We start from the raw sequence: 18,863 nt of genomic DNA on the forward strand, positions 1-18,863 counted from the left end.
GCCACAAGGATCGGCGCTGGGTCCTCTACATTTTGTCATTTATATAAATGATTTGGATGTGAAAATAAGAGGTATAGTTAGTAAGTTTGCAGATGACACCAAAATTGGAGGTGTAGTGGACAGCGAAGAAGGTTACCTCAGATTACAACAGGATCTTGATCAGATGGGCCAATGGGCTGAGAAGTGGCAGATGAGGTTTAATTCAGATAAATGAGGTGCTGTATTTTTGGGAAAGCAAATGTTAGCAGGACTTATACACTTAATGGTAAGGTCCTCGGGAGTGTTGCTGAACAAAGAGACCTTGGAGTCATAGCTCCTTGAAAGTGGAGTCGTGGGTAGATAGGATAGTGAAGAAGACGTTTGGTAAGCTTTCCTTTGTTGGTCAGAGCAACAGGATTTGAGCTATAGGGAGGTCATGTTGTGGCTGTACAGGACATTGGTTAGGCCACTATTGGAATACTGCATGCAATTCTGGTCTCCTTCCTATTGGAAAGATGTTGTGAAACTTGAAAGGGTTCAGAAAAGATTTACAAGGTTGTTGCCAGGGTTGGGGGATTTGAGCTATTGGGAGAGGCTGAACAGGCTGGGGCTGTTTTCCCTGGAGTGTCGGAGGCTGAGGGGTAACTTTATAGAGGTTTACAAAATTATGAGGGGCATGAATAAGGTTAATAGGCAAAGTCTTTTCCCAGGGGTTGGGGAGTCCAGAACAAAAGGGCATTGGTTTAGGGTGAGAGGGGAATGATATAAAAGAGACCTAAGGGGCAACTTTTTCATGCAGAGAGCGGTACGTGTATGGAATGAGCTGCAGAGGAAGTGGTGGAGGCTGGTACAATTGCAACATTTAAAAGGCATTTGCATGAGTATATGAACAGGAAGGATTTGGAGGGATATGGACCGGGTGCTGGCAGGTGGGACTAGATTGGGTTGGGATATCTGGTCGGCATGGACGGATTGGACCAAAGGGTCTGTTTCTGTGCTGTGCATCTCTATGACTCTATTGACACTGCAGACAGGCAGGAGGCTGGAAGAACACAGAAAGCCAGGCTGCATCAGGAGGTGGAGAAGTCGACGTTTCAGGTGTAACTCTTCTTCAGGACGGTTAACCAGAAACATCGACGTCTCCATGTTCTGATGCTGCCTGGCTAGCTGTGGTCTTCCAAGCTTCTCCTCTGCCTACCTTGGACTCCACCATCTACTGTAGTAAGTATTTATATACTAGCCCTGCAAGTTCTACAAATAAAATTGACCACAAACCTGGGAAGAAGTCATGATGTACCTACAAGTATAAAACTTTCAGCATACAAATGTTCATAATCCCAGATGCAGGTCAATCATGCCAGAGTGTAATCCACCAGAATACTGCAGATATTCTACATCGGCCACATTGCTGGATCAGTAATTACAGGAAACCAGCAAGCTGTGACCTTACGTGAGTCATAATCCATTGACTAAATCAAAGGTCAGAGACACAACAGAAACTGCAGCTGAAGATTCACAAAATGCTTGCAGAACTGAATGTGAAAGAAGATTGGAACAGTACAGTCTCTGATGAATTAATCAAACTAAAATCTCCTGTGGAGGTAAAAATGAAAGTTCTATCAGAAAAGATTGAACAATTATTTCATGGAAAATCCAAATTTGACAATGCCATCTTTGAGATTGTTGAGTATTTAGAAAACGTGACCGCTCAGCCCACAGAAATGAATAAGGATCTGAAAGAACACAGTAAAAAGGGAGAAGAGTTTGAAGTTTTTACCTTGCACTTATCAGAACTAGCATGTAACAAACAGAATTGAAAAAGTGTTCACCAATTTATGCAGCACAGAAAGAGAATGTTGATTAGTTGGCTAATTATAGATAGTAAGACATTAATTGTCAATCTTCATTCTCAGACCAAGCAAGTAAGCTCTGATTGGGCTGAGTGTTGTCATGGGACTTCATCAGAGATGTTTTTAAGCGCCAACAGTGTGAAAAGAGTCCATTTGGCCCAACAAGTACACACGAGCCCTCCAAAGAGCATCTCACGCAGACTTATCCCACTACCCTATCCCTCATTTCCCATGGCTAACGCACCTAACCCTGAACACTATGGGTAATTTAGCATGGCCAAGCCACCTAACTTGCACACCTTTGGACTGTGGGAGGAAAGCAGAGCACCCAGTGGAAACCCACACAGACATGGGGGAGAGCATGAAAACTCCACACAATCACCTGGGGGTGGAATTAAACCCAGGCCCCTTGCTCTGTGAGGCAGCAGTGCTAACCACTGAGCCACCATCCTGCAGTCTTCAAGACCCTTTTTGTTATGAAGATAGTGCAATGTATGTAGGAACTCCTTTTGCCTCCATAAACCAGGGTCTTCAAATGTGCCCTGGTCCCAAAAGCTTTAACAACTCCACTTCTTTTAGCAATATTCTAGTTTTGTACTACAAACATAATTTTCATTCTGAAAGAGAAAGAAAGGAAGCAGGATGAACCACAGCTCTGTATCATGAATCCAATAAAAGGATTGCTGGTTTACAGAAAGATCGAGAGCAACTTTCACATAAAACAGATCAGAATCAGCAGGAGCAGCTGCAGAAACATCACTTGAGCTCAAAGCTGTGCTGGAGATAATGACATACCTGCAAAAACAACTGAACTGTACAGCGCAAACAATAAAAAGCTACAAATCACTCATGAAACAGTTCTTTCATAAATAAATAATTTAGGGCAGGTAACGACCTAGTATTTTATCGCTGGACTGTTAATCCAGAGACCCAGGTAATGTTCTGGGCGTCCGGGTTTGAACCCTGCAATAGCAGTTGGTGGAATTTGAATTCAACAAATGTCTGGAATTAAGTGTCTACTGATGAGCATGATTCAATTGTCAATTGTTGGAAAAACCCATTTGGTTCATTCATGCCCTTAAGGGATCTACAACCCTTATCTGGTCTGGCCTGTATGTGACTCCAGACCAGCAGCAATGTGGTTGACTCTTAACTGCCCTCTGGGCACCTAGGGGTAGTCAATATATGCTGGTCTAGCCAGCGATGCCCTCATCCTGTGAATGACATTTTTTTTAAAAATCAGCAATGATGCTGCAGTAAAAAACCTTAAGCAATCTATAAGGAAACCAGTCAGTCATGAACAGCAAGTGGAAGAGGTCAAAGAAAATTAAGGACAAGAAAAGCTGTTGAAGAGGCTGGATTGTTATTCCAGCTGATTATGAAGGAAAAATGATATACTGGACCCATAGAAGGCTAAAACTTTGATAGAATTGGAAGGATCCAGGGCTGCAAACCAGAAACTTTAAAATAAGCTGAAAGCTCTTAAAGAACAGGCCAGGAAATGATTTAAAACATGCAAAGTGACTTGAGGAATGACTCATCTATAAAATATAGTATTCTGACTGTAGTGCATCAGGATTTGCAAATCCTGGAACGTCACTGGCTGTCCATCGCAGAAGAGGAAGACTCCATTCCACTCTCAGAGTGGGTTCATACTGACGGGGCTACAACAGGCTCTGTTGCATGTGGAGCAGAAGATGCTCATGGCAAGGGATGGGAGGGGTGTTGGTGTGGCCACACGCCCCTTTCGCTGTTTTTGCTTGGCTTCCACTTGTTCCCGACGGCAAATCACGAGGTGCTCGACACCTTCAAGTCTGACTGGTAACTACAGGGGTATCCCCGTGCTGCCATCACCAATGTCCTCCTCAACCACCCCCTCCCTGTGGCTGAGGACCCCCTTCCAGAATTGCAGTATGTCCTTCGACTACAGAAGGACATGATTTTCACTGTGCAGCAGCTGCAGGAGAAATTCAGAGAAAAGAAAGTCTGGAACAACAAATACGATACATGAAATACATGACCACACAGAATATGAGTTCCCTGATTGGGGCTGTTAACCTGATCCAATTAGGGAATCCTGGCTGACAGATATAAACAGGAGTGTCAGAGGTTCTGTTCACTGTAGGAGCTGGCTTTGAGCTAACTCCATCAGTGTCATGTACTGTGCATGCGTAAATATAGGGTGACTTGGTGACAGGATAACTGCCTTTGTCAAGTTATTTCACGGTCCTGCTATGGCTAAGGGCGTGCAAATGCTCCATGCTGGGCTATCCCACGAGGGCACGATCTCTCCCACATTGGGCAGCATTATCATCACAAGAACTTAATTTAGCAAGTTATCTATCAATTACAGAGACTCAGAGGCTCATTTGTTATTGTTAATAATTAGCTGGTCTTTATAAAAAGGTGGAGAATGTTGTATGGGTGCCTTACCTTTAAGAGATTTCATCTCTTGTGCGGTGTGGACACAATGTCATAACCCTGCCTAGCAGGTGGTCTGCCATGAATTTGCAACTTGTACACTCAGAAATGAGTTGGTTTTCTGTAATATCTGCAAAACGTAGAATGGGCTTTATTGTTTTAAATTAACTAACCTGCAGAGTTAATCAATCCTGGATGAATGATTAGACCGTCATCACTAACATGACAGTTCCCACACACATGACAACTGAAGGCCAATGAGTATCACTTTGACATCACATGTGGCAATTTCTCACTTAATATGACCCCCATTTTGAAATTCTCCCCATTTTCTATCTATAATGTCAACTGTGACCCTGTCGCCTCCGAGTTGTTCAAATGTCTTTCCAGAGATTGAAGCAGATAATCTAGGCAAGATTGAAGGGGTGTCATCTTACAAATGAGACATTGGGCTGAAGCCTCACTTACCATGCTATTTGTAGGAGCTTACTGTGAACAATCTGGCCCCCTCTTCAAAACATCTTTCACTGGCTGTTGTGGTAGATATTTTTGATAAATCTGATCAGAGATGACATAACACACTTTTGCAGCACAAGGGACTTGAACGAGTGTCTCCTGGGGTCAGAGGTAGGGACACTACTACTGTACAAATACTGTTTTGACTGCTGTTGTGTCTGAAGGGGTTAGTGTTTAACTGTGTGCAGTAAGCACCACCCACAGTGACAATGCCATGAAGACATGGTCAGGGTAAAGAAGGTTATTTGTCGGAGCTGGACCCAAGGCTGGTGTGGTCCTGACAATCTCTGATGTAATGTAGGCATATTCCATTAAACTGTAAGTTGTTGCAGTAATGCAATCATCATCATATTATTTACCCAACAAGATTCTTGTAATTAGACCAAAAAAGTGGATATCCTAATTACTTTGGACTTGAAGAAAACAACACACAACAGCCACAAAATGTATTGATAAACCAGACTGTGAAAAGAGCTATATAAACACAAACATTGGCTTCTTTAACCCTGTTTGGATTTTTTTTTTCCTGTCACTTTAATCTGCTGCTGTTTCTGCTTCTCACTTTGTGTCTATGCCTGACTGATGTTCACTCTCCCTCTCCCTGTTGCTTCCTCTCTCACTCTCTGCCTCCTCTCTCTGCAGGTGAGAAGGAAGAGCCCAAGAATGAGCGGTCAGGTACTGTGGTCAAACCTGGGACTCTGAAAAAGGTGCCACCACCTGTAAAAGTGAAGCCAGTGTTGTCAACCCTGCAAAACAAGTAAGTGGAACAATATGACGTTTATAGTGAGGCTAGTGCTGTCTGCACCATCTCCATTTCCAATACTGTAAGGTCACCTCTATGTACACCACCTCTGGATAATGGATGATGTCACTGTGACATTTGTTTTAAAGCAAGTGGATAATTGGGCATTATTAGATAACAGATAACAGATGATACAACAGGACATCATAATTGGATGTCAGGGACAAAATGAACCTTTGTATCTCAGATCAGTTATGTTTTTAAACATTATTTAAATGTTATTTTCAACTTTTCTTACCCAATACCTTGTTTTCATATTCATTATCATGGTGAGTTCCTTAGTTACACAGCTTCCTCTAGCATCACTCCCTCTTGCATCGCGGTCAGTGCAGTCATAGTCAGCAACTCACACTTCCATTTGGGACCACCTATCCCCAATGGTTGTGTTAGCAGACCACAGCGCTGCTTTTTGCCTGAGATCCAAGTTGCTGGGGTTGAGTCTGAAATGGAACCTAGAACTCCCAGACACTGGAGAGGTTAAAGTCAAGAAGCTGGGAGGGAACTGGGGTCTTTTGACACCAACATCCATCATAGAATCATAGAGCTGTAAGCACAGAAACAGGTTCTTTGGTTCAACTCGTCCATGCTGAAACAATATCCTAAATTAATCTAGTCCCATTTGCCAGCATTTGGTGCATATCCTTCTAAACTCTTCCTATTCATATACCCATCCAGATGCCTTTTAAATGTAGGAGCAAATTACTGCAGATGCTGGAATCTATACTGAAAATGGAAAATGCTGGCAATCATAGCGAGTCTAACAGCATCCACAGTGAGAGAGCAAACCAACTTTTTGAGTCAAGGTGACTCGTCATCAAAGTTGATGTGAAGTGTGGAGGGTGGCAGCACTTATGTAATAGTGTCAGGGTGGAGTACTGGGGGAGAAAGGCTGCTGATAGAATGTGAGAATGGCAGAACAATGGTGTGTCTAACCACCAGAGTGGAAAGTGGAAAGAACAGACAGTCCCACTGGAATGGGGGGAGGAGAGAGAAGACATGGTGACAGAGAACGGACCAAGTAAATTGAAAAGAAGGGGAAAGAATGGAAGTTGGTTCACATTCTGAAGGTTCTGAACTCAATATTAAATCCAGAATTCATAAAGTGCCTATTCTAAAGATGAGGAGTTTTTCCTTCAGGTTGCACTGTGATTCGCTGGAACATTGCAGCATGAACATACAATCAGGATGCTGCGTTAAAATGACTGGTTATGGGGAGATTGGGTCTGCAAAGCATTCACTCAGCCTGTGTTTGGTTTCTCCAATGCTGAGTAGGCCACAGTGAATGCAATTGACCACATTGGAGGAAGTGCGGATGAAATGCTGCTTCACCTGGAAAGACTGTTTAAACATGACCCCCAACCTTCTCCTACGCTGAGGAAAAGACCTTGGCTGTTCACCCTATCCACGTCCCTCATGATTTTATAAACTTCTATAAGATCACTCCTCAACAGCTACAGCAGCCCTCCAAGTAGAGCGACCATGTACCCAAAGGAAGGGATTCCAATCAGCAGCCATCCCACATCCATAAGTAGTCTCAGACAGTCATTTCAATAAACCAGACATCTAGTTGGATAGGTGACCTGGTGCCAACTTCTGTAAATGATCCCACTCTTAACCACACACCGCTCCAGTTTCCAATGTACACACAATAAATTATACAGTCGTGTCACAAATGTGCACCTGAATATCTTGGCCTGGAGTTACTCTTTAATGCAGCCACACATGTTTGGAATGATACTTTTTAATCTTTCTCACATCATGTCTGATGACTGAGTCCTATTTCTGAACAAATTCTGAGTTTATTTAGTCATCTTTTGCTCACTTCTTTTTGATACTCTTCATCAAGCAGTTCAGTAGGAACAATACCTCCAGGTACATAGTCTCTCAAAGAGAGCCCAGTTGTCAGTTTGGAAGTGGTGGACATGCTGAGCAAGCATTTTGTGTCAGTATTTACAGAAGAGGAAGTAGTCAGAATGCCACACATATAAGGAAACAAATGAATGAGGTGAAATCCTCTAGGGCTCTGACCGTTGCAGACTACATTACAATGTGCGGCAGAATCTGATATCACTTCACGCCATTTTTTCTGCTTTTCACAAGCAGTGTGGCAAGATTCCCGTGAGGCAACATCAAAATGGCAATTGACAAGGATTAATGCCTCGTTGAATGCTTTGTTAATGCCACAGCTTGCCTCATTAATATCCAGGCTCCCGTTTTACCAAATGTGGAGAGAAAGCAGATTTAACTTTTCTGGTTTAGTAACCCTTCTTCAGAACTAATGGTAGTCAGGAAAAGGTTTGTATTTATGCAGAAGATAAGCTGAGGAGAGATGGCATGGAGCCCAAGGAGAGAGAGGACAATTAGACATGGAAAGGACTGGGTAAAGGTCAGCCTGGAGAATGCACCGCTGCAATGGTGGCTGACAATAGGTTGTGTGTGGGAGCAGCTCATGTGATGACAAGGTCTGGTGTGTGAAGATTAGGGGCAAGGAGATGGGAGAAGATGCTTAGGCCCTAAAATTGTTGGACTTGATATTGAGTCCAGACTCTGTAAGATTCCCAAGCCACACTCCACCCTCAGCATATATACCAAACTTTTTCATGGCTACTCTTAATTCTGAAGAAGGATCACTGGATTCAAAATGTTAGCTCTTCTTCCACGCCACAGGTCCTGCCAGACCTGCTGGTTTCCAGCATATGCAGTTCCTTAGGATTTTTGGCTCCCATCTTACCAAACTTGCCAACAAGTAGAAGTTAGGAGAATGAGACAAGGGAGCGGTGGACTCAGCTCACCACTTACTCTTATCGTCCTCCATGTTGCATATGACCAAACCATGGCCCAGGATCTGATTAATGGGTGCCACATGCATACACCTTTCCTCCACAGACATTGGCATCTGGTGTCTGCTCCCTCATCACAAACATTCTGGGACTTTAACTATTCACTGAGCTCTGGAATCACAATTGCAGGGGGCACCAGCAACCAGCATTGATAGGCGGCAGCAGGGACACAGCACAAGGAGAGAGCATTCAGCCCACAGACTGGAGCAGGCTGCATCTCAGTGATGCTCATGTAGTCTTAGCGCTTGCATGCTCACAGTATCCCTGCCTGGTCATACAGTCACATGACCGGGCAGCTTGCATTGCTGCTCAGCTGTCCTCAATCTGGGAGGTAGTGTCAATCCCCAACAACCACCCCATCCCCCACCCCATGTGTCAACAGTTTACTCAGCAAACACATTGCAAGGGAAGCCACCTCTCTGAGTCTGAGGGGAGTGGTCCTCAGTGATGGAGGCACCCTTCAATTCGGAAGGTCCCAGCACAATCACTCAAGAGCAGCCTCCCAATGCTGTCCAGGGAATTGGACCTGGTCAGGTATCCAGTCAGGGTGATCTCACTCAGTGTCTCCATGATTCTGCAGTGCAGGCAGTGGTCCATTGTCTCTGTAGAGGCAGGTCCAGTGTTAACACAGCTGGGGAAATGCTCAGGCACCATTCAGAGGTCTGCAATGTCTTGTCTGGTACTATCTGACATGTTGATTTACCAATTTGTTCCCGGGGTTGGAGGGTTTGAGCTATAGGGAGAGGCTGACTAGGCTGAGGCCTTTATCCCTGGAACATCATGAGGTGTCTAGAGACTTATAAAATCATGAGGAGCATGGATAAGGTGAATAGTCAAGGACTTTTCCCCAGGTTAATGGAGTCCAAAACTAGAGGGCACAGGTTTAAGGTGAGAGGGGAAAGATTTAAAAAGGACCTGAGGGGTAACTTTTTCACACAGAGGGTGGTACGTGTATGGAATGATCTGCTAGAGGAGGTGGTAGAGGCTGGTAAAATTATAACATTTAAAAGGCACCTGAATGTGTTCATGAGTAGGAAGGGATATAGCCAAGTGCGGGCAAATGGAATTAGATTTATATAGGATATCTGGTTGGCATGGATGAGTTGGACAGAAGGGTCTATTTTCATGCTGTATGACTTTATGCTGGTTAAGGGGATGAGTACAGTCGCTCCATTAGGCCTGTCCATGGAAAGTAAGGGCGACTGGGAGGGACCGCTGGCCATTGCTGTTGGACCATGCTTGTAGTTTTATTTTCAGGTCTGGGCCAGCCAGCCCTCTGGGAAGGCACTGTACAATTGTGGAAGAGTGCAGCAGGATCAGTAAAGGGGGGTAGGCTGAAGCATGGGTGGGAAAGGGGTAATGGAGGGAGAGTTCATCCACAGTCAGGCACACCCCAACCTCAATGGCATGGTCACCTCCTATGTCAGCATGTGTGCCCACCCACTGTCTTGCTCCCCGAGGTGCCACTATCTGGGTCGGTTGGAGAGTTAGAGGTTGCAGGAGGCAGCTTTGCTGATGCTCCTTCAGTAATCTTGCCTTCAGAAGTCAAGGATGTCGGGTTTTGATGGAGGCAAGTGCTCCGCTGCAGAGATCAAGGGCAGGCTGGTGGAGCCTGCAAATCAGAACGTAGGCATCCTGGCCAGTGGTTAGAAGTGGTGTGAAATTATTGTCCGGGTTTCCTTGAAACCTTTTTCCTTCCGTGAGTGGACCCCTGAGCCCCATGTCCAGCTCTGAAGTTGGAAGAATGGCACTGGCTCACTAGCAATGGCATTGCTGGGAATGGCACTGGCTCACTAGCTGACATGCACAAACCCTTGCCAGCTTAGAAGGAACTTAGTGATAGAGGGGTTTTGCTGTGGAGTGATGAGTGGGACTTCTTCATCGGATGGGACATGAATGTCTTGGCATTCCCACAGGATCAGTCTTTGTCCTTCTCCTTGCAAGGTCCAGGATGTTGTTTCATTCATTCACATTTATTGTCCATCCCTAAATGCCCAGCGGTCAGTTAAGACTCAATCACCTTGCTGTGGGTCTGGAGTCACATGTAGGCCAGACCAGGAAAGGGTGGCAGTTTCCTTCCCTGAAGGACATTAGTGAGTGTACAAGGGCCTGGAGAACCTACAACATCTGCCAGAGCAGGCTGTGCCATCAGATTGTGCCATCGTTGACTGAGGTTGCCACCCAGCTCAGTGATCTCTTCAGAGCGGGGGTGGGGGAGAAATGTGGGCAGGGCAGAAAGAAGATCATTGACTTTCTCTCTTCTGCTAGTGTGAGAGATGGGTTCTCCGATAATCATGAATGGATTCATGGTCGTCATTAGATCTTAATTCAGATTTTCTTTTGTACTGAATTAGAAACTCCATCACCTGCCATGGGCAGATTTAAACCTGGGTCTGATGCAAATATCAGTCACACTTTAACCCATACAACTCTCTCTGCCTTCTTATAGAATGTTCACTCCTGCAATAAGCAGAAAGGGTCTGAGGTCTACCAATGGACTGAGAAGCAGCACAAGGGCTACTCAGTGTTAAGTGGTTTGGAAGTTTGTGGGGGCAACAAGAGCAAATGAAGGAAGTTATTGCATGCTATGATGAGAATGGCAGAGCATGAGTTTTGGTGGGAGATGGGTACAGTAGCAGCGGTAGTGTGGGACTCACCCTGACAGAGTTGGGAAGGCCGATGACCTTCTTTCTGCCCTGCTCCGTCTTCCTCCCCACCCTGCAGACAGCACTGACCTGGGTCACGACCTCAGACAAAGCTGTGAGGGCCTGATAGCAGACCCTCCCCCTGGCCCTGATCACTAGGTTCTCCAGACCATTGACAGAAATCAGGGTGCCAACCTCCCCTTCTCTGACATCTTCAGACTCTGATCTTGCAACCTGGAGAATGCCAGTGTTCCTCCAGATGCTCAACAGGCTTTTAAAGGTGGCATAGGCACAGGGGAAGCTGGTGATTTACTGAATGTTTACTGAGTGGGGAGTTGCTGTGGAAATGGTGCATGTAAGATGGAGCAGAAATCAGATGTGAGAGATGCTATGGGGGTGGAGTAGATTGAGTTTGGTAGCATAGGGTGAGGTAGGGCAGAGGAGAAAAAGTGAAAGAACAAGAACAAAGAAAATTACAGCACAGGAAAAGACCCTCCAAGCCTGCGCCGATCCAGATCCTCTGTCTAAACCTGCAGCTTATTTTCTAAAGACCTGTATGCCTTTGCTCCCTGCCCATTCATGTACCTGTCTAGATTCATCTTAAATGATGCCATTGTTCCTGCCTCTATAACCTCTGCTGGCAACGCGTTCCAGGCACCCACCACCCTCTACGTAAAGAACGTTCCATTCACATCTCCCCTAAACCTTTCTCCTCTCACTCTGAACTTGTGACCCCTAGTAATTGAGTCCCCCCATTCTGGAAAAAAGCTTCTTGCAGTCCACCCTGTCTATACCTCTCATGATTTTGTAGACCTCAATCAGATTCCCCCCTCAACCTCCGTCTTTCTAATGAAAATAATCCTAATCTGCTCAACCTCTCTTCATAGCTAGCGCCCTCCATACCAGACAACATCCTGGTGAATCTCCTCTGCACCCTCTCCAAAGCTCAACATCTTTTTGGCAATGTGGCAACCAGAACTGTATACAGTATTCCAAATGTGGCCAAACCAAAGTCCTATGCAACTGTAACATGACCTGCCAACTCTTGTATTCAATACCCCGTCCAATGAAGGAAAGCATGCCGTATGCCTTCTTGGCCACTTTACTGACCTGTGTTGCCATCTTCAGGGAACAATGGACCTGAACACCTAGATCTTTCTGTATATCAATTTTCCACAGAACTTTTCCATTTACTGTATATCTCGTTCTTGAATTCCATCTTCCAAAATGTATCACCCCGCTTTTGCCTAGATTGAACTCCATATGCCCATCTCTCCAAACTATCTATATTCTGCTGTATTCTCTGACAGTCTCCTTCACTATCTGCTACTCCACCAATCTTAGTGTCATCTGCAAACTTGCTAATCAGGCAAACAATACCTTCCTCCAAGTCATTTATACATATCATAAATAACAGTGGTCCCAGCATGATCCCTATGGAACACCACTGGTCACAGTTCTCCATTTTGAGAAATTCCCTCCCACTACTACTGTCTGTCTCCTGTTGCTCAGCCAGTTCTCTATCCATCTAGCTAGAACACCCTGAACCCCATGTGAATTCACCTTCTCCATCAGCCTACCATGGAGAACCTTATCAAATGCCTTATTAAAGTCCATGGATATGACATCTACAGCCCTTCCCCAATCAATCAACTTTATCATCTCCTCATACAATTCTATTAAGTTTGTAAGACATGACCTTCTCCGCACAAAACCATTACTGATAAGCCCGTTTTCTTCCAAATGCAAATAGATCCTATCCCTCAGCATCTTCTCCAGCAGCTTCCCTACCACTAATGTCAGGTTCACCGGTATATAATTACCTTGAGTATCCCTGCTACCCTTCTTAAACATGGGGACAACATTAGCAATTTTCCAGTCCTCCAGGACCTCATCCTGTTCAAGGATGCTGCAAAATTATCTGTTAAAGCCCCATCTATTTCCTCTCTCGCTTCCCTCAGTAACCTGGGATATATCCCATCCAGTCCTGGGGACTTGTCTACCTTAATGCCTTTTAGAATATCCAAAACTCCCTCCCTCCTTGTGCTGACCTGACCTAGAATACTCAAAGATCTATCCCTAACCTCAATATCCATCATGTCCCTCTCCTCAGTGAATACTGATGCCCTGACCACTCTTCCTCCCTAGTCTGGAGGTAGCACTGCGCTGGGCAGCAACCTCAGGCAAGGCTGGTAGGATCTGACGGCACAGCCTCCTCCGTGGGGCAGCATGGTGGCTCAGTAGTTAGCACTGCTACCTCACAGTGCCAGGGATCCAGGTTCAATTCCAGCCTCAAGTAACTGTCTGTGTGGAGTTTGCACATTCTCCCCATGTCTGAGTGGGTTTCCTCCGGGTGCTCCGGTTTCCTGCCACAGTCTAGGTTGGGTGACTTGGCCATGCTAAATTACCCATAGTGTCCGGGGATGTGTAGGTTAGGTGCATTAATCAGGGGAAATTTAGGGTAGGGGAATGGATCTGGGTGAGTTACTCTTCGGAGGGTTAGTGTGGACTTGTTGGGCCGAAGGGTCTGTTTCCACACTGTAGGGATTCTATGATTCTATGAAAACTCACAAGGCCGTGTGGCAAGAGAAGCCCACCAAGAAACTTGATGTACTCACACTTTGCCATAAGGTTCAGCCCAAGGACTCACCTACATTAGCTACAGCCAAATACCAGTAATGCTGTAAATAATGATACAATAGAGTGACAAGTCCTCAGGATCAGGTGGTTTCCATCCAGGGATTTAGAGGAAGCAGATTCATTGCAGATTCCCAACTACAAACTGCCAGTGTCCTGTCAACTTAAGAATCATTCCTTTGAATTGGACAATTGCGTACCACATTCAAGCAAGGTGAGAGGAGTAAAGTAGGAAATTATGGGGAGTGGTTCACTTGTCCATTGTTTGGAAATTGCAAGTGTCCATATTTAAGAATAGGACGATGGAAAATCTTGGGGTTGTTTTTCAGTAAATCAGGAGCAGGCATGACCTCATAATGGGTAAATCACGCCTGACAAACCTGAATTTTAAGAAAAGTAATTGAATTTTTGGACAGTTTTTATTTAAATGGACTTGGATGTTATTTATTTGGTCTTCTGGAAAGAATCTGGTAAAATTCCCCATAACTTGAAGTTAAAGGTTTCCAATGGGCATTCAATAAGATGCTGCATTAAAGGTTATTGCTAATTTTTGCAGCTGGCAGAGTATGACATGGATCAAGAAATTGTTCACTAACAGAGTCAGAGAAATGGGTTACTTTCAGGCTGACAAAATGTAACTGACGGAGTGTTGCCAGGATCAGTAATGGGGCAGTAACTGTTCACCATCTCTATTAATGTCCTGGATGAAGTGTGCACTATAGCCAAATGATAGGTCGGGAAGCAAGTTGTGAGCAGCATAAAGATTCCACAGAGGGATACAGAAAGGTTAAGTGACTGGACAATAACTAGGCCGATGGAGTATAATGTGGGAAAATATGAGACTTTCCCCTTGGCAGGAAGAATAGTGAATCAGAAAATTATATAATGGAGAGAGACTGCAGAATGCTGCAGTACAGTCAGATCTGATCATCCTCAGACATAAAGATGTTAGCATGCAGCAGGTAGCAGATAAGAGAAAAGCCAGATTGAATGTTGCTCTTCACTGAAAGAGAAATGAATAAAAATGTGCAGAAACCTTGGTATATCGATATTGGACATTGATGAGGCTGCATCTAAAGTATTGTACACAGTTTGAGTCTCATTAACTAAGGAAACACTTGCATTGGCAACTAGTGATTGTAATGAGGTCAGCCGGATGGACCTCATAGAATATGAGTTCCCTGGTTTTAGATTAGATTCCCTACAGTGTGGAAACAGGCCCTTCAGCCCAACAAGTCCACACCAACCCTCCGAAGAGTAACCCGCCCAGACCCATTCCCATATATTTACCCCTGACTAATGCACCTAACACTACGGGCAATTTAGCATGGCCAATTCAGCTATCCGGCACATCTTTGGACTGTGCGAGGAAACCAGAGCATCCGGACGAAACCAGAGCACCCGGACGAAACGCACACAGACATGGGGAGAATGTGCAAACTCCACACAGACAGTTGCCTGAGGTGGGAATCGAACCCGGGTCCCTGGTGCCGTGAGACAGCAGTGCTAACCACTGAGTCACCATGCCGCCCCTGGCTGGTTGGGGCTGTTAATCAGGTCCAATCAGAGAACACTGGCTGACAGAGATAAACGTGAGTGAACAGAGGTAAACTCTGAGAACTGGCTCTGAAGGAGCTAGATCCGTGTCATGGACTCTCCACATATAAGTACAGGAGGACATGGTGGCCTGATACCAGTCTCTGTGGAGTTATTTCAGAAGCGCTTCATTAGGTTCACTCAGCTGATTGCGAGGATGATGGTATTGTCTTTTATGAAAATGTCAAGCAGGATGGCCCTGTGCAGAGTGGAGTGTGACAGAATGAAAGGTGATCAAATTGAAACGAATAAGATCCTGTGGGAAACAACCAATGCTTGGAATCGCAGTGGGTCAGACAGCATCCGTGGAGAGGGAGCAAGCTAAGGTCTTGAGTCTAGATGACTCTTCATCAGAGTTGAGAGATTGATCTCTGTTTGGTAAACAGTAACATTGAGGCACTGTGGCAAAGGCAGTTATATGGAGTTAGGCTGCAGATCAGTCATGATCTCGTTGAATGGCATTGAAAGGTTTGAGGAGCTAAATAGCCCACCCTGTTCTAATGTATTGTTATTGGATGCTAATCAGTAAAGTGAAATGGTTTGTGGTGATGCATATTCAATTCAGATCTGAGCTTTGAGGAGTTTTCTAGTCCACACTCTGGCAAGCAAAGTGCAGACCAAATGAATAGTGGCTTCTGAAAGTAGGTCTCAGCCCAAACTGATCCATCATTACTGGTCTAGCGCCTGAGGTATACCTATGGAAGAAACAGAGATTTGTGGTGAGATTGGTTAGTGATAGCCTAGTCTGTGAGGTATTGACTTTGGTTAGAGAGTGGGATGAGCAGTGGTGATTATCAGTGAGTTTCAAATGAGGAAATTGATTGGGTGAAGATCTTAATCGACCAAGTTTATTGGACTGCTTTTAACATCACCTTCCCACTGCATTACTCAAGTTCATTTCTCAAGATACCTCACCAATTGTCTATTGAACCAATTCATGCTATCAGTTCAATGACCTCTCCTGATAATTTATTCCAGAAAAGAACATTTAATACCAAAATGTTTTATCTAAATTGACCCTTTTAACAAGGTCATGCATAATTACATCACAGTGATGGCAGTCAGTTGAACTAAACTCCAACCAGATCAGGCATATAACAACTGTTCAGGTAGAGCGTTGTGACATAGTGGTGATATCTCATCTGCCCTGGAGAGGTGTCATTACAAATCTGAGCAGGGTGATTGAAATAGCTATGGCATTTGTCTGTCCAGAGTCAGCTGTACAAGGAGTGCATGCACCCCGATTCTGCTAGATTGAGAAATGACTGATGGAGTTCAGTTTGGATAAATCCGAGATATTGCATTTGGTACAGGACTTAAACAATTAATGGTAGGGCCTTGCATTGTGTTGTAGAACAGAGGGACCTGGGGTTTCAGGTGCATAATAATTTGAAGTTTGCTTCACATCTAGACAGGGTGGTTCAAAGGTGTTCAGCACGCTTGCTCAGTCTTTCGAGTATAGGAGTTGGGAAGTCATTTTGAGATTGTACAGGACATTGGTGAGACCTCTTCTGGAGTACTGTGTGCAGTTCTGGTCGCCCTGTTATAGGAAAGATATTATTAAGCTGGAGAGGGTTCAGAAGAGATTTACCAGGATGTTGCCAGGTAGTGAGGTTTGAGTTATAAAGAAAGGTTGGATAGGCTCAGACTTTCTTCACTGAGGTATAGGAGGTTGAGAGATGACCTTATAGAATTTGTAAAATCATGAGGAATATAAATAGGGTTAATAGTAGGTGTCTTTCCCCTAGGATGGGGAATTCCAAGACTAGGAAGCACATGTTTTTAAGGTGAGGGGAGAGAGTTTTAAAAAGACAGGAACAAATTTTTTACACAGAAGTAAGTTCATGTGTGGAATGAACTTCCAAGGAAGTGGTGGATGTGGGCATAGCTATAATGTTTAAAAGACACTTAGGCAAGTACATGAATAGGAGAGGTTTGCTAACAGCAAGCAGGTGGGACTAGTTTAGTTTGGGATTATGTTCGGCATGGATTGGTTGGATCGAAGAGCCTGTTTCCGTGCTATATGACTCTATGACTATTATAACCTGCATTTATTCAAAATTCTTCTACCCCTACCCTAACTCCCAAGTCCGGTTCACCTGTTGGCACTGTGCTAGCTGACCTACTCAGGTTCCTAATCTGGAAGTGACTGAAATATAAAATTCTACCATCATGTTTAAACTCTCCATGGTCTTACCACATTCTGTAACTCCTCCCAGGCCTACAACCCTCAGAAATGTCAGTTCTCACTTCCTCACACGGTAATCCTCTCCACCATCGGCAACCATTCCTCCTTAATTCTGCATTTTGTCACTGGTCATAATATTCCTTTATATTGCTCAATGTCAGCTTTTTTCTGATTACAATTTGTTGAAGCTCCATGGAATGTTTCACTTTGTTAAAGGTGCTATGTCCATGCAAGCTGTTGCCTTCACTGTGTTACAGGTGCAGTTTGTTATAAAATATGAGGAATAATAATATATCTTAAATAGTAGGATAGCAGGTGAATTAGAGAAGAAAGGAACTGAAATCTGCTGATCCACAGTACTTCAGAGTTGTCCAAAAAAAGAACAAACCCAGAAAACAAAAGCAAGACTTCAATTTAAAACGTCTATAAAGTTTTCCTTCAACTGCATTTGGAGTGTTATGTGTCCTTTAATACATTGTATAGATTCACGGTGGATACATGGGGTATGGGTGTTACTGGCTGAGTCAGCATTTATTGCCTGTCCCTAAATGCCCTTCAGAAGGTGGTGGTGAGCTACCTTCTTAAACTGCTGCAGTCCATTTATTGTAAGTAGCCCCACAAAGCCATTAGGGATGGAGTTCCAGGATTTTGACCCGGCAGCAGTGAAGTTACAGTAATAAATTTCTGAGTCAGGATGGTAAGTGGTTTGGAGGGGCAGTTTGAAGATGGTAGTGTTCCCATCTACATGCTGCCTTTTATCTTTGAGGTCATCATAACCATAGGTTTGGAAGGTGTTATCTAAAGGGACTTGGTGAATTTTTCTAGTGCATCTTTTAGACAGTATACACTGCTACTGCTGAGCATATGTGGTGATAGGAATGGATGTTTCTGGGTGTGGTGCCAATCAAGTGGACTATTTTGTTCAGGATGATGTCAAGTTTCTTGAGCATTGTTGGAGCTGCACCCATCCAGGCAACTGGAGAATATCCCATCACACTGCTGACACTTGCCTTGCCGATGAAGGATATGATTTGGAGAGGTAGGAGGTGTGTTACTCACCACTGGCCTGCTCTCATAGCCACTGTATAGCAAGTCCAGATGAGTTTCTGGTCAATGGCTATCCCCAGAATAGGGGCGGAATTCAGTGATGGTGATAATATTGAATGTCACAGAGTTATGGTTGGAATCTGTCTTGTTGGGGATGGTCATTGCTTGGCACTTATGTCACGTTAATGTTGCTTGCCGCTTGTCAGCCGAAGCCTGGTGTTGTTGTATTTGGACATGGACTGCTTCAGTCTCTGAGGGGATGCAAATGGTGATGGACGTTGTGCAATCGTTAGCAAACATCCCCACTTCTAACTTTCTTATTGAGGGAAGGTTATTGATGAA

At 44.5% G+C, this 18,863-nt stretch overlaps 1 protein-coding gene across 2 annotated transcripts in view; it reads left to right on the top strand.

The window, feature by feature from the left end:
- The window catches only part of sh3d21 (SH3 domain containing 21), a 118,330-nt gene that overhangs the window by 74,486 nt on the left and 24,981 nt on the right, over positions 1-18,863 (top strand). For both annotated transcript variants that reach the window (XM_060847537.1, XM_060847538.1), the window contains exon 11: positions 5,409-5,523. In XM_060847537.1, coding sequence (XP_060703520.1) covers positions 5,409-5,523 — 115 coding nt within the window. The remainder of the gene's footprint in view (positions 1-5,408; positions 5,524-18,863) is intronic.

Source organism: Hemiscyllium ocellatum, chromosome 30 (assembly GCF_020745735.1).
Source record: "Hemiscyllium ocellatum isolate sHemOce1 chromosome 30, sHemOce1.pat.X.cur, whole genome shotgun sequence".
Classification (NCBI taxonomy): Eukaryota; Metazoa; Chordata; class Chondrichthyes; order Orectolobiformes; family Hemiscylliidae; genus Hemiscyllium; species Hemiscyllium ocellatum.